The sequence below is a fragment of the Alosa alosa genome, chromosome 1 (genome assembly GCF_017589495.1).
Source record: "Alosa alosa isolate M-15738 ecotype Scorff River chromosome 1, AALO_Geno_1.1, whole genome shotgun sequence".
Classification (NCBI taxonomy): Eukaryota; Metazoa; Chordata; class Actinopteri; order Clupeiformes; family Clupeidae; genus Alosa; species Alosa alosa.
Window position 1 is genome coordinate 49,300,533 of NC_063189.1, and position 19,936 is coordinate 49,320,468.

General features: G+C 55.8%; 1 protein-coding gene, 4 non-coding genes and 3 pseudogenes across 5 annotated transcripts; 7 read left to right on the plus strand and 1 right to left on the minus strand.

The window, feature by feature from the left end:
* The first annotated feature begins 906 nt into the window (after nt 1-906).
* LOC125308988 lies at nt 907-1,092 on the plus strand. The gene has a single exon (XR_007196035.1). It is a non-coding gene; the product is annotated as a U2 spliceosomal RNA (small nuclear RNA).
* Nucleotides 1,093-6,957: 5,865 nt separating this feature from the next.
* On the plus strand, nt 6,958-7,144 carry LOC125308977. The gene has a single exon (XR_007196033.1). It is a non-coding gene; the product is annotated as a U2 spliceosomal RNA (small nuclear RNA).
* A 435-nt stretch (nt 7,145-7,579) lies between these two features.
* Nucleotides 7,580-7,692, plus strand: LOC125308606. Its single transcript, XR_007195924.1, has one exon. It is a non-coding gene; the product is annotated as a U5 spliceosomal RNA (small nuclear RNA).
* A 122-nt stretch (nt 7,693-7,814) lies between these two features.
* Nucleotides 7,815-8,007, plus strand: LOC125308912. The gene has a single exon (XR_007196015.1). It is a non-coding gene; the product is annotated as a U2 spliceosomal RNA (small nuclear RNA).
* A 419-nt stretch (nt 8,008-8,426) lies between these two features.
* Nucleotides 8,427-8,534, plus strand: LOC125308579 (annotated as a pseudogene).
* Nucleotides 8,535-8,656: 122 nt separating this feature from the next.
* On the plus strand, nt 8,657-8,788 carry LOC125309059 (annotated as a pseudogene).
* A 2,215-nt stretch (nt 8,789-11,003) lies between these two features.
* On the plus strand, nt 11,004-11,111 carry LOC125308612 (annotated as a pseudogene).
* Nucleotides 11,112-14,682: 3,571 nt separating this feature from the next.
* Nucleotides 14,683-17,817, minus strand: LOC125305988 (putative protein TPRXL). The gene is made up of 5 exons (XM_048261145.1): nt 17,605-17,817; nt 17,295-17,519; nt 16,605-16,776; nt 16,286-16,376; nt 14,683-15,007 (listed from the first exon to the last, which is right to left on the minus strand). Exons 1-5 carry the CDS (start codon nt 17,815-17,817, stop codon nt 14,683-14,685), a joined length of 1,026 nt encoding a protein of 341 aa, XP_048117102.1.
* Nucleotides 17,818-19,936: the final 2,119 nt, after the last annotated feature.

Here is a 19,936-nt window from a genome sequence, read left to right on the forward strand (position 1 = left end):
TGTGGCGAAGCGGCCGTGGGCGCTGGAGGACGGCCTGATCCCGAGGCATAGGGACAAAACAGGAGACCAAGTTAGGGCGACTCCTTGCTGCAGGAGCCAGCTAGGGTGTGACAGGCTGCCTGGGGTGGACAGCAATGAGGGAGACAGGGGAGGGGAGGACCCAAACTGGCTGGCAGTGCTGGGTAGGCTCCCGGTGAGAGGGGAGCGGGTGCACAGGTTGGGGGTGGGGGGGACAGCTCTGTCCTGGTCGGGTGTGGGAGGAGGAAATTGTGGACCATGCTTTGTGGCTGCGCAGGGGGGCGGTAGGGTGGAGGAGGGTAAGGAGGTGGTGGGTGATGGACGGGAGGCCTCACGCTGACCTACCTTGTAATGGCAGGGTCTCAAAAGGGGAGGAAGAGGCTGGTGGTGTGGAGCATCATCACAGCCTTCAAACTGGCCCTCTGGGACTGGAGGGGGACTGTGTGAGAAAGGTGGTGCCCAAGACTGGAGCCGGAGAGGGTGTTTGGATCAGTTGGCAGGGTGGGTAGGAGGAGGATATTTAGATTCAAGGGTGGAGGAAACGAGGGCGGTGTGGGGGGGATTGCCCAGGGTGGGGGTGGGTTGATTTTGGGGGATTGGGCAGGAGTTTGTGATGTGGGTGTTGTGGTGGTGGGTAGTATAAAGACTTGTACTTGTAAACAAAAAAAAAAAAATAAAAAAAAAAAAAAAAAAAAAAAAAAAAAAAAAAAAAAAGGTGTTGTAACATGTAAATTCAGGCGATACTGTATGTACTTGTTTATGTTTAAAGGCAAGGTGCCGGTTTTGTTGTGTTTTTGTTTTGGTTTTGGGGTTTGGTGGGGGGTGGGCAGGGTTTGAAGTGTGGTTTTGTTTGGTCCCTTGGTCTGACTTATGTGTGTATGATTTATGATTTGTTAATAAACATTATTATGGAAAAAAAATCTGTTCTTATCAGTTTAATATCTGATACGTCCTCTACCCGAGGACTATATATTAATCTGATTTTTGGAACAGGGAGCGGAAAGAGGGAGCTTGCTCAGATCCGCTCCCACCGCATCGACCAATTGACCGTGACTCAGGAGCAGTGCACATCCCTTGATTGTGGAAGAAAAGAACCCAGCCAGCCAGCCAGCCAGCCAGCCAGCCAGCCAACCAGCCAGCCAGCCAGCGGAACCAACCAGCCAGCCAGCGGAACCAACCAACCAGCCAAGCCCGGAGGAGACAACCTCTGGGACTGGAACCCTCCTTGATTGACAGCCAGCAGACACGTGAGTCCTACAGGTCTTTTGCCCAACTGTACACTCCCTTTTCGGGCCCTTTTGGGTTTTCCGCCTTTTTCTTTTTTTTGTTTTTTTTTTAAATTAATAAATAGCTGGATGACACTGTGTTGTGACTGGAGCATGTGTGTGTGGGAGGTGGAGAGACTGAGGGCAAGGCAAATACTTTGCTGCGGCAGCACCTTGAGTCACCTTCGCCCACGACTACCGCTCTTGACCTCCGCCCAGCGTGCCCTGTAGTATAACCGGGTTTTCTTCATCTCACAAATCTTTCGGCTTTACTAAAGATTTGCAGGGAGGAATGGTTCCCAGTTTACGTATTTTGAAGCTCTGTCAGCGGAGCTGCACCTTTCTGTCAAAAGTCGAGCGTCGCGGTGAGGGTCCGCTTGCTTGTCCCGCCTCAAGGAACCCTCTGAGTGGCGGGGCCTCGCCAGAGGGGCGCCGGACCCGCATAGCCAGGGTATCGCCGCCTGTTGGCTAAGATCACGTGATAGTAATCAAGTCATGGTGACTAGTAGTGCTTTCTCGTCGGCCCCCAGGAAAACCCGCATCAATACCGAGAATTGTCGTGGAAGATGGTGATGTACGGAGGAAGGTGACGAGGATTATATAATGGATGTTATTTGGATAAGGGTTTTTCGCTTCCTGGATCGAGGTTATTACGTCAGACTTCTTCAGTTGGATTTTATGATGAGTTTTCGAGCACAAGACTGCCTGGTTTTTTTGGCGGATTTGAACCAGCTTTAAAGGACGACGAGTTGGTGAGCCGGACTTTCTTGGTTCCTTTGTTTGGCCATGCTAGCATTTTGCTGCATGTTCACTTGTATAACCCGTGGGTTGAGTTAAATATTATTTAAGTGCTAGTTGTATTGTGTTGAGGTTCGGGGAGATAAGTGCCTGAACAAGTTTGGGGTTTGGAATGGCCGGGTACCTTTTGGTTAAATTTAAAGACGATCCTGTTAACCCAGGACTTACTGTTCACCCTCCGGGGAATTTTTCGTTGGGGCCAATAGAGGCTTTTGTCTTATCAAGGGCAGCCTCTTTACTGCAGAAGATGTGGGCAAAGCGGGGACATGAAATGACATGCTCTGCAGAATTGTTTGCGGAGTGCGGGGTGTGGGGCACACATAATGGCGGTGCACTGCCCCGCTAAAGTCGCAACCTGCCCAGTAGCCCTGACCACCTTTACAGAGCCTGCCCAGGCAGCAGAAAACTTTGCGGATGGTGAGGAGGACAGCCTGGGTGCTGGGAAGCTAGGTGCCTCCCGCGCATGTGGCAGCAGTGGCGTCAGCCAGAGCAGCGGCAGGCGGTGGTGGAAAGTGCTGGAGGCTGGTGTGGTGGGAAGGCGTTTGCCGTGGGCCTGGCTGGCGGCTCTTCTGACGACACAGGACCTGGAGACTCCTCTGAGGAAGTGCTCTTGGTCTCCTGGGTGGCCTGGAGTCGGGTAGCTTGACGGGTGGAGGCTAATGCTAGCCTTAGCGCTGGAGAACAAGGGGCAGCCGCATGAGGTGCGTGAGGGCCCAGTGGCCTGCTGGGCGCTGAGCCTCAGCCCTCTTCAGGTGTCTCCGGTTTTGATGACATGCAGCTGAGCCCTGCTGGAGGTAGAGGCGCGGAGGCGGAGGTGCAGGGGCGGTGATGGATGAGAATGCGGGTGCTCAAGAGGCAGTCGTCGTGATCGAGGGCAGGAGGCCGGGTGTGTGAAAAAGGTGGTGGTCGTCAGCGGGGCTGATGCGGGCCCTGTTCTCGGCGTTCATGGGCGGGTCTGGAAGATGGTGGTGGGGGTGCGGAGGCCTTGAGCTGGCTCAGGCTTTGGTCGCTGGTGGCAGCGGTCCCAGCCCGTCCTTGCCCCTTGCGGTCTCTGGCGATGCCGGCTTGCCGGGGTCTCCAGTGTTTGGTGCGGAGAGGCGGGGTGAGGTGACGGCTGGGGCTTCTGAGGCCCTCGTGGATGCGCCATCTACAGGTGACCGGACTAGGGTGCTTGCACCAACGTGTGGAGGGCCGGTGGGTGCCCCGCTGTCCACTAAGACTGACGTGTTGGGCAGGCCGCCCCCCCCTGCTGGTAAGGGCGGGTTACTACCTGCAACTAAAGGTAATGCGGGTGCTGGGTCGGGTTCTGGGCATGGACGTGGGGGCCCAGGGGGACAACAGGGGAAAGTGATCTGATGATGGGTTTTGTTTGTAATACTGACATGTTGGTGTGGGTTGTGTGCTGTTTGCATGTGGGGGTGTGGGAGGAGGGAGGGGCTGGGGTGGTTGGGTTTGGGGTTTTGGTTTTCTTTTGAATGAATTTTGTTTCTTTGAATGTTAGGGGGATGCGGGATGGGGGGAAGAGGGGAGCTGTGTTTGCTTACCTGGGGACTTTTGAACTGGTGTAGTTTTCCTGCAGGAATGCCATTTGCAAGTGGGTGGGGACGTTGGGGTTTTCCAAGAGGGGTGGGGGAAGGGGCCTTCGGGGTGAGGGGTGGGGGATGTGCATTCTGATGGGGTGGGGATCTTGTTGGGGTCTTATGATTTTGTGGTGGAGGTGGAGGTGAGTGTGGAACCAGGGAGGGTTTTTTATATGGATTGTAAGTATAGAGGGGTGGATTTTCGTTTTATTTGTGTTTACGCACCAGTGTCTGTGAGGGACAGAGTGGAGTTTGCAGGGCTGGCGCCTTTGTTGATGGTGAATAGGGTGGTGGTGGTGGGGGGGGATTTCAATGTGCAGTTGGACATCAATTCATGGGAGGGGAGGGAGTTGCGGGATTTGTGTGCTGATTTTGGGCTCTGTGAGTTCTTTTAGGGTGGCAGGGGACGGGTGGGAGTGGGGGGATACATGGGAAACTTCGAGGGGGTGAGGTCAAGGATTGACTATTTGTTTTTCCGGCGGGGAGTGCCTCTTAGGGGCTTCCGGGTGTGGCCGGTCTGGTTCTCCGACCCACTGCATACATAGGGAGTGTAGGCCCAGTGGAGCTTGGTGGAGAGAGGCGGCGAGATAGAAGCGGTTCCCAACCATTTGTTAGAGACGAGCAGTTTGTTGAGGAGTCTGAGGAAGTTGCTGGGGTGGAGGCAGAGCAGAGCCTAGTTTTCTCTTCAGCAGGGTGGTGGGGAGGCCATGAAGGGACAAGGTGAAAGCTTGTTTTGTAAGGGTGGGTGGCTGACGAAAATCTTAAGTGGGAGGGGAAAAGTTAGGGGGGCCTGTCATTGGGAGCTGGAGTTCCTGTGGGGGCACAAGGCACAGAGGGTCCTTCAGGGTCAGGATCAATGCCTGAAGGCCGAGATGAGGTTTGAGGGGTGAGGCCAGGCTGGGTCTCAGGCAGAGTGGCCAGGGGAGGAATGGCCCGACCGTCAAAATTTTCTTTCAATCTGACACAGGCTAAGGCAGGGGAGGGTATGGATGAGAGGGGCTGGAGGGAGGGCAGGGCTGGTCCACTGACCCTCGAGGATGTGAGGTAAGCGTGGTTTTATGAATCTTGTTTTTAGGGCGCATTAGGGATGGGGAGGCCGGGTGAGAGGGACACAGTGTCACGGGTGAGGGGTGTTTTGGGGGAGGGAGGGAGAGGGGCTTTCATCTCACACTGGGGAACTCAAGGAGGCAGTAGGAGTCTATGAAGGAGTGGTAGAAGTCACCCGGGAGGGAATGACCCTATGACTGACTTTATCAAGGCGTTTTTAAGGATGTACCCAGGGGAGGTTGTTGGCTGTGGTGGGGAGTGTCACAGAGGCGGGCCAGTTGGCAGCCTCTATGAGGTCTAGCTAGTCACCCTCCTCTTTAAAAAGGAGAGACCAGGCTGGAGAACTGGCTGACCCCATCACCCTCCTCTCCTGAGACTATAAGGTGGTTGCAAAGTCTTGGCGATCCCGGCTGAGAGGGAGTGATACCCGCTGGTAGTGGAGTGCTTGGACCAGACTTGTGGGGTCTTGAGGTGGAATTGACTGGAGCTGTCCTTGTCCCTAGTAGGGAGATGTCATCAGCTGGTCAGACAGAGGCTGCCGTTAGGCGGTGTTGAGCCCTGGACCAGGAAAGACCCCAACGACAGGGTCAGTCATGGGTTCCCTTTCCCTGGTCCCTGGAGCAAATGGAGCTTTAGGCCCGTTTGGTGGGAGTGGATCAAGACCTTGTATAGGGGTTAGGAGTCAGATGAGGGTAGAATGGGAATTTACAGTCAGGTGGATTGCACTGCACAGGCGCTGGGGGTGAGCAAGGGTGCCTTGTCCCTTCTATGCGATCATGGTCCCTGGAGCCGTTACTGGAAGCCGGGTTAGGGGATGGGGATCACAGAATTACACCTCTGATTGGGGGCTCCAGGCAGCAAAAAGGTCTCTGCGTATACGAACTGACATGACACCTGTTCTTGACCACCGACAGGGTTTGGAGTGCGTTCTGGGGAGCTTTAGAGAATACGAGAGCAGACACCTCAGGCGAGGTCAACATAGCTAAGTGGCAGTGGCTTTTGGGGCATGGGAGGGTAGGGGGTGGGCGCCAAGAGGTTTCACGGTGGCAGTGGATGGCCTACAAAGAAGGTGCTGGGGTTGTGGTTTGGGAGGGAGATAGGCCGGGGGAGGAACTGGGAGGGATGTATGGGAAGGTCAAACAGCGTTTGGGGAGGTGGAAGGCATGACACCTCGTTGACAGGAGGAGGCCCTTGGTGCAAGTGAACATCTTACCCTTACCTTCTGGCTGTGGTCTTCGATGCAGCCTGTGGGGAGGAGGAGGTTGGAGAGGGAGGTGTTTGCTTTTGTGTGGGGTGGGAGGACAGAGCTGAGGTGGCGGGGAGGTGATGTACAGAAGGTGGCGGAGGGGTGAGGCAAGTACCTTGCTTGCAGCGAGAACAGCAGCTCCTGCTTATTGGCCTTTCAGTGGGGTGGCAGAGGGTTCACGAGGCAGGTTCTGGGGAGGTTCTGGCTGGGGTTTCTTCTGAGGGAGCCTGGGGCCCCTGAGCTCCTCCAGCCCCGTGGTCCCACGGACGGCCTGACCACTTTGAGGAGGTGGCGAGGTTTTTAAGAGACAGCTGGGCACTGGAGGGACACGGTGGTGGACCAACAAGACCCTGTATAGGGGCATCATGGAAGAGTGGCAAGACCAGGATAGAGGCAGCGTGAGGGGTGGGGTGGGTGGGCACTTTTGCAGCCCAGAGGTTGTGTGTGGCAGAGGATCTCCATTGGTTGGGGCGGCTGACACGGCTGCAGTGAGGAGGCGGTTACACCGGCATGGGGTCAGTCGCTCTCCGTTATGTCAGTGGGTTGCGGGCGGGAGGAGGGTGGAAACACGCCTTTTGGTCTGTCCTGGGAGCTGGGAACTTGGGGTTGGTGGGGCAGTGGTGCAGGAGATAGGGGAGGACCTGACTTGTCCTCGGACATGGTGCTGTGGGAGGGGCCTGGATGCGTGGGGTGGGGAAAAGGAATTGGCTGTGTGGCTTCTTATTTCCTATGTGAAGATGGCTCACAATGGAGATGGCGGCAGACTGCATCAGGAAGCAGAGCCTACTGTGAACCTGTAGTTTTTGTTCTTTTTGGGGACTTTTTCTTGAGAGAGGGTGGGAGGAGTATAGGGAGCTGTATGGGGAGGGAGGTGCCGGAGGTTTGGGGGCTGCCAAGGGTGGGAGTGGGCTAGTGGGAATGTAATCTCTTGTGTGTTGGTTTTGTGGGAATAGGGAATAGTGGTCTGCGGTGGAGGGTTTGGTGATATTTATGATTATGTATGTTTGAATTTTGACTTCAATAAAAAAAAAAAAAAAAATCTGTTCTTATCAGTTTAATATCTGATACGCCCTCTACCCGAGGACTAATATATTAATCTGATTTTTGGAACAGGAGACGGAAGAGGGCTTGTCCGTCCGCTCTCCACGACGGCCGGGTATTGCAGTGACTCCAGGAACGGTGCATATCCCTTGATTGTGGAAGAAAAGAACCCAGCCAGCCAGCCAGCCAGCCAGCCAGCCAGCCAGCCAGCTGCCAGGAACCAACCAGCCAGCCAAGCGGAACCAACCAGCCAGCCACTAGCGGAACCAACCTCTGGGACTGGAACCCTCCTTGATTGACAGCCAGCGAACCGCGTGAGTCCTTGCCGGGTCTTTTGCCCAACCGTGCCACCTCCCTTTCGGCCCTTTTGGGTTTTCCGCCCTTTTTTCTCTTTTTTTTTTTTTTTTTAGAATGTAGCTGGATGACACTGTGTTGTGACTGGAGCATGTGTGTGTGGGAGGTGGAGAGACTGAGTGGCAAGGCAAGCCCGCGCCCTTGGCTCGGCGGGTAGCACCTGGAGTCACCCCTCGTCCCACGACTACCGCCCGTTCTTGACCTCCGTCCAGCGTGCCCTGTGGCAGCAATCGCTCGGGTTTCTCTTCATCTCGCATAAATCTTTTAGCCTTTTACTAAAGATTTCGCGGGAGGGGAACAGCCCTGAGTTCGGATATTTTGGGAAGCTCTGCTTCGCGGAGCTGCACTTTCTGTCAAAAGTCGAAAGTCGTGGTGAGGGTCCGCTTTGTTTGTCCCGCCCAAGGAACCCTCTGAGGGCGGGGCCCTCGCCAGAGAGGGGGGCCGGACCCCGTACAGTTGTGGGGTATGGCTACCGCCTTTTGGCTAAAGATCAAGGTATCTGTTCTTATCAGTTTAATATCTGGATACGTCCTCTACCGAGGACTACACATATTAATCTGATTTTTGGAACAGGGAGCCGGAAGAGGGGCTTGCTCCGTCCGCTTCCACCCTTGTCATTCCGGTATTGCGAAAGTGACTCCAGGAACGTGCAATATCCCTTGTGGAAAGAAAAGAACCCAGCCAGCCAGCCCAGCCAGCCAGCCAGCCAGCCAGCGGAACCAACCAGCCAGCCAGCTGAACCAACCAGCCAGCCAGCATGGAACCAACCTCTGGGACTTTGGAACCCTCCTTGATTTGACAGCCAGCAGACCGCGTGAGTCCTTGCCAGGTCTTTTTGCCCAACGTGCCACCTCCTTTTTCGCCCCCTTTTTAGGTTTTTTTCCCCCTTTTTCTCTTTTTTTTTTAAATTAATAAATAGCTGGATGACACTGTGTTGTGACTGGAGCATGTGTGTGGGGAGGTGGAGAGACTGAGCAAGGCAAGCCACGCCTTGGCGCGGGCAGCACCTGCCGGAGTCACCCCGGCGTCGACTACCGCGTTCTTGACCTCCGTCCAGCGTGCCCTGTGGCAATCGCCTTCGGGTTTTCTCTTCATCTCTACAAATCTTTCGCCTTTTACTAAAGATTTCCGTGGAGGGGAACAGCCCCAGTTTACGGTATTTTGGAAGCTCTGCTTCAGTGAGCTGCACCTTTCTGTCAAAAAGTCGGCGTCGTGTGAGGGTCAGCTTTTGCTTGTCCCGCCCCCCAAGGAACCTCTCTGAGGGGGCCCTCCGCTCCAGGGGGCTCGACCCCGTTGAGTTGTGGGGTATCGCTTCTCGGCCTTTTGGCTAAGATCAAGTGTAGTATCTGTTCTTATCCACTGGGATTACCTGAGGCAGCGATGGTGGATCGGTTGGCCGAGTTGAAGGGGATACCGAAGCAAGCGATCCGGTACGTGATCCCGGAGGCGAGGAGGACGGAGTTGGACCGGGCTGGGTTTGGAGAGGTGATTCTCAAGGGCGTGCTGGGATTATCGGGAGCTGACGTGCTGTGCCTGCAGGACTACCCGGCGGAGGGGTGGCTGGATGTCACCTTTAAGACGGAGGAGGACCTGCGCATTGCGTACGGGAAGGGGAATGGTGACAAACGGATTCGAGGGATTAGGCGTCTGCGGCATAATGAGGTCAACGTGGTGGTGGTGCAGGTGCTCAACCCGCACGTGTTGGAGATGGACGTGCGGTGGTTCCTGAGCCGATATTGCAGTTCGGTGTCACCAGGGGAGAAGGTCGTGGACTCTAACGGATTCTGGACTGGAAAGTGGAGGTACTGTGTGCGTTTTCGTGTCTCTGGGGAGGGCCGCCAGCTCGGCCTCCGTGATTTGTTTGCTCTGGGTCGGATCCGGATGGGTGTTTTGCGGGCTTGCCGACTGTTTGTTGGGGATGGGGGAAGGGGACATTTGAGGAGGAGTGTGTTGTTGTGCAGCGGTGTGTTCGTTGCGGGGTGGTGGGGCATGTGGTGAAGGACTGTGTGGGGAGAGAAGCGGGAGTGTTCATTGTGTGGGGCTAAGGATCACCTCTTTCTGAGGTGCCCCAAGAGACAGAGCTGGCGCGGGAGGCGGTGGGTGGGGTTATCTGGTGGTGGGAGGGTTTCTGTTTCGCAAGCAGGCTCCTTGGGCGACTGGTGTGTTGGAGCAGAGGCTCCACTGACTGAGTGGCGGCTGGTGCGAAAGTGGGAGGACCAGGAGCTGCAGTGTCTGCTGGTGGTACGGGAGCTGGGCGCATGGTGGCTGCCAGGTGGCTACGGCTAACGCTAGAGCCGCATGGCGGCCAAAGATAGGGCCGCCCAGGGGGTGGAGGGACCGGGCGGGGTCGGGGGGCAGGCCGGCGTGGCTTCCGGAGAAGGCTGGGGCGCTGAACTGGGCGGAGGCAACGGCCTCCCAGGAAGAGGAGATGGCGGAACTGGCGATGGTGTCTGGGAAGCGCCCCCTGGAGGGTGGAGGTCCGGAGAGTGCTCCTGCGCGGCGTCAGCGGCCGGGGGAGGGGGCGGCGGCTATTGATCGCTCCCTGCCCCTGGTGGCTGAGTCGGGGACTACGGGTGAGATGGTGGAGTTGGAGTCGGATGAGTCGGCGGATTCGGTGGAGTCGGTGACGGAGGGGCGGACTGTAGAACGGGGGAGTCGCCCCCTCCCTGCCCAGCTTGCTGGGTGGGATGTGGATAGTTTGAAGCGAACTATGGGTATGGACTAGTGGGGGTTCGTGATGTTCTGCTGTGTTGATGTGGGTGTTGGGGGGGATTAAAAGTGTACTGTGGGTGGACGTGTTGGGTTTGGTGTTGGTGTGTCTTGATGTGTTTTTGTTTTTGGCTGGGCCTGTGTGCCCGAGCTCATTTGTGTACCTGGTGCCTTGGGGCCTGCGTGCCCATTTTACCACAGCCTCTAGCCTAGACTTAACTTCCTTCTATATCTTTTGTGTGTTTATCTTCTGTGTGTTTGTTTTTCAAGGCTGGTGGGACTTCTGTGCCGCATAGGACCAGCACCCTCTGTGGTGGTGGCATGGCATGTCAATTGTCTTCCTGTGTGGTGTGCTATGGCTTATGTAAAAAAAAAAAAAATCTGTTCTTACTCAGTTTAATATTCGATACCGCCCTCTACCCGGACTAATATATTAATCTGATTTTTGGAACTAGGGGGACGGAAGAGGGCTTGCTCCGTCCGCCCTTGCGACGACCGGTCTGCATTGCAGTGACTCAGGAACGGTGCACATCCCTTTGATTGTGGAAGAAAAGAACCCAGCCAGCCAGCCAGCCAGCCAGCCAGCCAGCCAGCCAGCCAGCGGAACCAACCAGCCAGCCAGCGAAACCAACCAGCCAAGCGGAACCAACCTCTGGGACTGGAACCCTCCTGATTGACAGCCAGCAGACACCGTGAGTCCTTGCCAGGTCTTTTTGCCCAACCCGGCCACCTCCTTTTGAGGCCCTTTTTGGTTTTCCCCCTTTTTTCTCTTTTTTAAATTAATAAATAGCTGGATGACACCGTGTTGTGACTGGAGCATGTGTGTGGGGAGGTGGGAGAGACTGAGTGGCAAGGCAAGCCACGCCTTGGCGCGCAGCACCTTGAGTCACCCTCGTCCCGCGACTACCGCCGTTCTTGACCTCCGTCCAGCGTGCCCTGTAAGCAATCGCCGGGTTTCTCTTCATCTCGCACAAATCTTTAGCCTTTTACTAAAGATTTCCGGGAAACAGCCCGAAGTTCACGGTATTTTTGAAGCTCTGCTTCGGCGGAGCTGCACCTTCTGTCAAAAGTCGGAGCGTCGTGCGAGGGTCCGGGCTTTTGCTTGTCCGCCCAAAGAACCCTTTGGTGGGGGGGCCCTCGCCAGAGGGCGCGGACCCCGTACAGTTGTGGGGTATCGCTTCTCGGCCTTTTGGCTAAGATCAAGTAGCAGAGATAGCGATGGTGGCCATTGAAACATGGAAGGGGATCCCGAAGTTCGGAATTCGGTTCCTGGTGCCGGTGGAGAAGAGGGGCATGATGACTCGGGAGGTTTTCGGAGCGAAGGTCGTCAAGGAGCTGCTTCGGGTGACGGATAAGGAGGTGCTGTGCCTGCAGGGAGTGGTGGATGGGACCTGTTATGACGTGACCTTCCGGACGTTGGCGGGGATGAATGAGGTGTATCGGCGGTGGTCGATTCCGTCTGGGAAAACCGTGGTGGAGGGGATATTAATAAGGCTGAGTGAAGGTCGACCAACACTACAACCGTGGTGCAGGTCTTTAACTACGTGCTTTGCCTGTTGAAGGGAGATGTCGGAGCTTTCTGGGGCTTGGTACTGCTTGTCAGATGAGCAGCGGATATTTGGACTCTAATGGATTCCTGGAGAAAGTGGGTTCATCGCGGGCTTTAGATTCGTCCTGATTGTGCGGCCTCCCTGTCACGTTTGCTCTGGGACCTGACCGTGGGAGGTGTTCATGCCGGACTTGCCAAAATTGGGTGCTGCAGGGTGTGGGGTGAGGGGCCTTCGTGTGAGGTGTGGGTGTGTTGAGTTGAAGGTGTGTTTATGTGGGGGAGGGCTGACCATTTTGTTTGCTGGGTGTGCTAAGCGTCATGCTATGCTGGGGTGGTGACTGGCGCTACGGACTCTGCTCTTGATGCAGGGTCTCCAGCGATCCGAGTGAGGAAGCAGGAGGCCTGAAGCAGTGCAGTGGTGGAGAGAGCAGGGACTGGGAGCAGTGGTGGTGCTGCCGTTGTCTGCTGTGTCTGCTGGTGGTGTGGTGGCTGGAGCCGCATGGTAGCCAGGCTGGCTGTGGCCGGCTACGGCTGCAGCTAAAGCCGCATGGCGGGCAAGATGGCCCGCCCTGAAGGTCAAGAATGCGGCTGGGTCAGAGGTGCGTGGCTGTGGGAAGAAGGTGGAGACCAGCTGGGCTGGATGCTACTGCTTCGCGGAGCAGGAATGGTGGAAGCGTCACGACGGTGACGGGGCAGTGGGCGCCCTGGCGGGTGGGAGGTGCGGCGGGTCGGTGGGCGGCAGAAGGTGGAGGACTGTGGCTGGCGCGGAGGGGCTCCACACCCCAGTGGTTGGAGGTGGAAGTGCACAGGGGCTGGGAGAGGAGGCACTTCTACTGTTCAGGTAGGGGTTGGGAATGGAGGCGTGAAGCGGGCGATGGGTTTAGGTTGATAGGTGTTGTGTGATGGGGTTGTATCTGTGTGTCTCTGTATTTGTGGGTGTGTTGTTTTGATGTAGAATTGGTTAAAACAGTGTGTTGTGAGTGGGAAAGGTTTTTTAGTGTGTATTAATGTATATGTTTTTTTTTAGCTGTGTTTGGCAGGGCAGCCTGTGTGCCTAGGTTTTGTTGATATTATATGTTGTGTTTATGGTGGCCTCTGAATCCAAAAGTCTTAATTAACTTCCTTCTATCTTTTGTGTGTTGTTATTAATATATATATTATCTCCATAATAATATTTGTGGTTTTCAAAGGGCTGCTTGCTCTGTTTATATTCAATAAAAAAAAAAAAAAAAATCTGTTCTTATCAGTTTAATATCCCCAGTACGTCCTCTACCGGACTAATATATTAATCTGATTTTTGGAACAGGAGACGGAAGGGCTTGCTCCGTCTGGCTCCGCATCGACCCACATTGTTGCAGTGACTCCAGGAGCGGTGCACATCCCAGCGATTGTGGAAGAAAGAGCCCAGCCAGCCAGCCAGCAGCCTGTGGCCAGCCAGCCAGCCAATAGTGGAACCAACCAGCCAGCTAGCGGAACCAACAGCCATGGTGGAACAACCTCAGGACTTTGGAACCCTCCTTGTTTGACAACCCATGAACACGTAGTCCTTACCAGGTCTTGCCAACAAGTGCCACCCCTCCCTTTCAGGCCCTTTTGGGTTTTCCATATACTACTCCTTTTTTTTTTTTTTTTTTTTTTTTTTTTTAAATTAATAAATGGCTAAGATGACACTGTTATGACTGGAGCATGTGTGTGTGGGAGGTGGAGAGACTGGTGGCAAGGCCAGGCCACGCATGGCTGCAAGTCACCCTCTAGTCACGACTACACATGGATCTGCTCGAGAGCCTCCGTCAGCGTTAACACTGTGGCAGCAATCGCTCGGGTTTCTCTTCATCTAACAAATCTTTCGCCTTTGCTAATTTCCGTGGAGGAACAACCCCGAGTTTACAGTATTTTTGGAAGCTCTGTGACAGACTACTGCTGTCAAAAGTGATCGAGGCGTGGGTGTGAGGGGTCGGCTTTTGCTTGTCCACTTCAAGAGACCCTCTGGTGGCGGGAGGCCTCATCCAGAAGGCGCGGACCCATTACAGTTGTGGGAGTATAAACTTCCCAAACCTTGGCTGAATCAAGTGAGTTAAGGGAGTTGCGTTAAGCGGTACATCTGTATGCGGGCGGCCCTCAGGTGCGGCTTGGAATCTGGTGAGGCTGGGGAGGTGGATGGCGTTCGGGAGAACTCTGGATGAAGGTCGATTTGGAGTATATTGTCGCGAGGATCGTGCTGGATGGGCTGCAAGGTGGCAGTGGAGAAGCTGCTCTGCGTGATGCTGGACTTCCGGCTGCTGGACTATTTGACATCAGCTTTTTCCGAGCGAAGCGGACTGTCTGGAGTTCTTTTCAGCACTTTCGCTGGAGCGGTCGCGGGAGGAGGTGAGGGTTTCTATCACTCCTTTGTTTGGACATGCTAGCACAGCGTTATGCGTGCTAATGCTAACCGTGGAGTGGAAGTGGAGGTGGTGGAGGCTTTGAGCGGTATTGTTCAGAGGTCCGCGAGGTTGAAATACCTAGATGATTTGGTGTGTGTGTGGAGCAGGGCGCCAGTTCTTAAGTGAGGGGCTAAAGGAGAACCAGCCGGGCCGGTGAGACGGACTCCTGCACCGCCAGTCTCAGGGCCGAACCCAGGTTTCTATCGTGCCGGAGCAGCAGTGTACTGCAAGCGGTGTGAGGGCGGGGCCACATGAAGGCAGAGTGTCTGAGGTCAGCTGCAGGAGGTGCGGGAGGCCAAGGCCCATGGTGAGGTTTGCCCAATGCAGTCCTGCCGATCTCTGCGGAGGTGGGGATCACTGTTTTGGCCAGTGTCAGAAGGAGGAAGTCGTTTGCGGGCGGTGGTTGGGCGGAGGCTGTGTTTGAGAGGTGGTGGCTGGGAGGCGTCTGGAGGGCCCGGAGGCATTGTGTGGGGGCAGGCAGGTCGATGCTGCAGCTGGCAGTGTGGGGCCTATGGAGGACCTCTTGTGAGCCACCGGCGTCGCTGGACCTGGAGGTGATGCCTTTGTCCTTTGCTGACCGTGTGCAGCTGCAGTTCAGGGGAGTAGAGGTGGATGGAGCTAGCGGCATTTCGCGCGGAGGTAACAGCTAAGGCTACATCGGGGAGACGCATGGCCAAGATAGCGGCTCACGTCTTCCTCGGGAGGTGGGCCTGGAGGTGGAGAGTGCGTCTTTGGAGGTGGCCACCTGGTGGTGGGGAGTCTGGCCGGTGGGCGAGGATCGGATGCGAGGAAGGGTCTTGGCGGACTCATGCCGGCTTGAGCGTGCAGATGGGGAGGCGGCGCGTGGGCCGAAGAGCCGGGGCGGCTGCGGGAGAAAGGACGGAGGTGCGTCAAGGTGAAAGGTGGTCAGCGGGCTGCAGCGGTATTGACCCGGCCCGGAGGCGGGCCAGTTCGTCTGGGCAGCGGCTGAGACGTGCCTGTCATGGAGCAGGCACTTTCGCTCTCAGCGCTGAGTGAGCGTGGACAAGCTGAGAGGCTGGCAGGGGCAGCTCATCGCCTGGCTGGCATACTCTGTCTGAGGATGGCGATCGTCTCCTGGGAGCCCGGAGGTGCGTTTCAGTAGTGGTGAGGAGGCGGGAGGCAGGAGGGCCAGAGCCCGTTGTCAGGACTCCTCAGGAGGGAGCCGTTTCTCTGGCAGCCTCAACTGGGACGGTGTCTGATGGCGAGAAGACGTCGGCCCTTCTGACTGTGGTAGCTGATGAGCTTGTTCTTTGTTGTACATGGACTTGGTTGGGTGGGATGGGAAGTGTAGGACTGTGATGGGACCCAACTGGTTTGCTGTGCTCTTTGGGATGTGGGGTTTTTTCCTGTATAGCATTGTATGGGGGTGGGTGGGGAGGGTGTGGGGGGTTTCGGTGCTGCTGAGGAGGGTGGTGGAGGGTTGTTTTTCTGTTGCAGGGCTGCCTTATAGGGAGGGGCCAGGGTGGTCTTTTAGGGTGGGAGGTCCTTGTAGATGGGGCTGGAAGTGGCTTTGCCTCCCTTGTGTGAGGGGCTCGGGACAAAGAAGCGGGCTGTGTTTTATACCTCCTTGGAGGCTGGGGTTTGATTGTTTATTTTTGCAGGAATGCCACCTGCTGAGACAGGATCTGGTGTGTTTTCAAGGGGATGGGGCAGGGGCCTTCTGTGTAGGGGTGGGAAATGCTCATTCTGATGGGTGAGGTTTTGTTTGGGTCTTGAGTTTATTAGGTGGAAACAGTGGTCTGCAGTGAGCAGGGAGGGTTTGTGCTGGGCTGCGTTTGGGGCCTTGATTTAAGGCTGGTGGCGTCTGTCTGAAATGGGAGGGCTGACAGGCTTGAGGTTCTTCCGCGGAGCTCAGCATGCCTGACATGTAACAGGGTGGTGGAGTGATGGGGGATTTTAACGTGGGATGTCTTGACGGGGGTGGGGGTGGGAGTTGAGGGTTGTGCTTGGGATGTTGGTTGGCATATGCATGGGTGGGGGCAGGGAAACATGGGTAACTCCAGGGAGGCGGGGTCGAGATTGGACTTTTTTCTTTCCGGGGGTGAGCCTGCGGTGGTTCAGGGTGTCTGGTAGTGCTCTGACCACTGCATGGTTACTGCTGCTGTTCTCACAGGAGGTTGGTGGGAAGACTGAGTGGCGTTCCAGATCGGCTCTGAGAGCTGGGTTTAGTGAGGCGTATCGTTGGCCCTCAGAGGTGGTTGGCGATGAGTGCCGCTTCTCCTCGAGGAGCTGACTGGTCTGGGTTGGAAGGAGAGACTGATGCAAGTTTGGTGTGCCGCGTGGAGAGGAAGAGGCAGGTGAAGCTGTGGAACAGGTTGGAGGGAACTGTGGGTGTGATTGGGGATCAGGGACATGGGCAGTGAAGCTGAAGTTGAGGACTATTTTGAGGAGGCCCAGTGGCGCCCGTTCCAGAAGTGGCTCGGGAGTCTCTTGGCATGGGATGGTGCCTCAAGTTTCTTTTTCAGGAGGTGAGGGCGCCAGGTGAGGAGGCATGGGCGCTGGGAGTGGGGCGGGGTGGCGGCGAGAGGAGGACATGGTGGCTCAGTGCCTCACGAGGGGCCTCTTCTCGGAGGAGGTGTGGGGAGGAGGGTAGTGGGGTTTGGATGAGCTGGAGGGGTAGGCTGGTGAGGCAGCTGAGGCTGGATGAGCCTCTGGAGCTTGGGGAGCTGGGAGGCCTCAGTCCATGAGTGAGGGAGTAAGTCCCCGGGGATGGGGCAAGGTTGGCCTGTTGGGTTTTAGGGAATTTTGGGATGTGTTGGGGTGAGTTGGATCAGGGTGCTCGGGGAGGCGGCGGGGCGGGGTTTGGATCTCCAGCAGGGCTCATCACACATGCTGTTTGAGGGGCATGGAGGCTTGCTGAGCAACTGGAGGCCGTCACTCTAACGTGCGACTATAAGTCTTGGCCAAGGCCCTGTGTGTCTGACTGGGCAGGTGGTGCCGTCCGTGAGTGGGGAAGATAAGTCAGGTGGTGATTTGGTTTAATCAAGAGATATTGTGGGCAGAGCAGAGGATTGCCACTCAAGAATTGCTAAGCCTGGACCAGAAACTTTCGAGGGTTAGCCATAGTTTCTGTTCAAGGTGGGGAGGATGGGGTTTGGGGTTTTGGCAAGCCGGTTGCTTTATGGAGGTGAGGCAAGGTGGGGGTGAATGGGTTTGGACTGTCCCTCAGGTGAGGGGAGTGAGGCAGTTGCCTCTGTCTCTCTGATCTCAGGTGTTGCCTGGCTGCCTTGAGGCAGGACTCACGTTGGCAGGCCTGTCTGCAGGGGTGGGGGGGCTGAGGCTGGAGTCTCCGCCTCTGGTGATCATCGCACCTGTGACTGGGCTGGCCCCGATGGGGTGAGCGTCCTCTTGGGAGGTTGGGCGAAACCAGGGAGCCAGGTAGACAGGAAATCCTCGGTCATGTTTTTGGGAAATGGGCAGGAGGGTGGATCCATTGGGTGGGTTTGGGTACTCAGATGGCCTGAGGTCCTGGGTTGCAAAGCAGAGTTGTGGGGAGTTTTGCTGGGGTTGACCCGGAGGAGGGTGGGGAGGCAGCCACTGTGGAGGTCAGTACCTCTCCTGTGGGGAGGGTCATGGCGATCAGGATGCCCCAGCCAAGTGTCAAAAGCATGTTCCCTTTGCGGTTTGTGTAGTGGGAGGTTGGGGTGTTTTGCTGTTTGGGGTGGTGGGATGGAGGGTGGCAGGGGCAAATGTTTGGGGGTTTCTGAGGGAGGGTCCCCGTGTGCTGTGCGGCGTGGTGGCGTGCAGTGGCGTTCTCGCCAGGCATGATGGGGTTTTGCCCACAGCTCATTTGCAGGTTCTGGCTGGGGTTGGTAAGCGGCTGAGACCTTTGTCAATCACGTCTCCCTGGTCCCTAGTCAGGCCTACGACACCTATGACAAGGTGCTTAGATTTCCTGAGGGAATGGGTGCATTGGGAGGCCGTGCTGGATTACCAGCGCCTGTGGTGTGGAGGTGGGGAGGAGGGTGGATGAGATGGTTCAGGATTGTGGAGGACATCAGCTCTGTTTTGTGTGAGAGGTAGGGATCTGAACTGGCAGGCGGCTCTGAACCGCCTGCCGGTGAGCGGCTACGCAAACATGGGATTGCCCGCTCCCTGTGCCCTAGGTGTGGGAGGAAGACTCTGGACCACGCTTTGTGAGGTCGTGTCGGGGAAGGCGAGAGCACCTGGGCCATGGTACAGAACTAGTGGGGTGGGTGGGCGGGTCTGCCACTTTCAACAGATTTAGTGCTCTGAGGCGGGCTTGGGGGTTCTTGGTGCTGGGGAGGTTGCTTTTGGGTTTGGTTTCTTTTGTAGAGATTGGCTCTGTGGGATGGAGGCCGGGGTGTGTGTGAGGAAGAGGACCCCGGCACTGTGGCTCCCATGGTGGTTTCATTTGGTTTGAGGAGGGTGAGGAGGGTGTGTTAAGGGAGTATGAGGGGGTTTATGGGAGGGACAAGGCGAGTAGCAGGACTGCCGAGGGTGGGGAGGTGGGTTAATGGTGGGAGGGATCTGAAGGGTTTGGTTTAAATAAAGTGGTGTACTGGTGGTGGGTGGCGTAATCTTGATGACTCTGTGTATGATGTATGATTTGATTGGTGTAATAAAGTGGGTACAAAAAAAAAAAAAAATCTGTTCTTATCAGTTTAATATCTGATACGTCCTCTGCCGAGACTAATATATTAATCTGATTTTTGGAACAGGGAGGAAGGCTTGCTCCGTCCGCTCCACACTTGTCGACCAGTACAGTAGCTCAGGGCAGTGCATCCTTTGATTATGGAAAAAGACCAGCCAGCCCAGCCAGCCAGCCAGCCAGCCAGCCAGCCAGCGGAGACCAACCAGCCAGCCAGCGGAACCAACCAGCCAGCCATGGAACCAACCTCTGGGACTGGAGACCCTCATGATTGACAGCCAACGAACCGTGATCCTGCCAAGTCTTTTGCCCAACATTACCCCCTCCTTTTGGGCCCCTTTAGGTTTCCTTTTTCTCTTTTTTTTTTTTTTTTTTTTTTTTTTTTTTTTTTTTAGAATTAATAAATAGCTGGATGACTGTGTTGTGTGACTGGAGCATGTGTGTGTGGGAGGTGGAGAGACTGAGTGGCAAGGCAAGCCACGCCTTGGCTGCGTGGCCTGCCAGTCACTGTCCACGACTACATAGAGTTCTTGACCTCCGTCCAGCGTGCCCTGTGGCAGCAATCGCCGGGTTTCTCTTCATCTCGCACAAATCTTTACTTTTACTAAAGATTTCCGTAGAGGAACAGCCAGTTTCACGGTATTTTAGAGCTCTGCTTGGCGGGCTACTGCTCTGTCAAAGTGGCGTCGTGCGGTCAGCACCTTGTCCCACGCCCCAAGGAACCCTCTGGTGGGGCCACCATCAGAGGGCGCGGACCCGTACAGTTGTGAGGTATCGCTTCTCGTGCTGGCTAGATCAAGAGTGTTGGTTTTCGTGACGGAGAGGCGTGGCGATGGAAGATGCTATTGAGCGGCCCCAGGGGTCGGCTGAGAATACTGTCCGTTTGATTGTGGAGAACACAGGGTATAGGCAGGAGGAGGCTGAGCGTCATTCAGTGTGTGATGACATCTTGAAGACTTGTTTAGAAGTGATGACGGGAGGACGTCTTCTGCCTGCAGAACCCAGCTCAACATGGATTTTTGGTATCTCCTCTTTTCATGAGAGTAGGAGTGCCAGGTTTCTCGGGAGTTCTGGAGGGAGCCATCCGGGCCTGGTAGGCCTTTGACTTTCCTTTGTTTGTGAGGGAGAAGGGTGCCTGTTACTGTGCACATGTTCCAATCCCTGGGTGCATGAACTGGATATTAAGTTGTTTTGGGCGTTTCTGTACAAAAGTGGTGGGTGGGGCAGAAGTGCTGAATGTGAGGAAGATTTGGAGCAGTGAGGCGATTTTGTG

Coding starts and splice junctions, on each gene's coding strand:
- LOC125305988 (XM_048261145.1), bottom strand. CDS start 17,817: ATGCCTGGCGAGAACGCCACTGCACGCCACCACGCCGCACAGCACACG. Junction 16,777..17,294: donor CTGCAGACAGGCCTGCCAAC/GTGAGTCCTGCC, acceptor AAAACCCAACAG/GCCAACCTTGCCCCATCCCC. Junction 16,377..16,604: donor CCTCCGAGAAGAGGCCCCTC/GTGAGGCACTGA, acceptor TCACACCCACAG/TTCCCTCCAACCTGTTCCAC.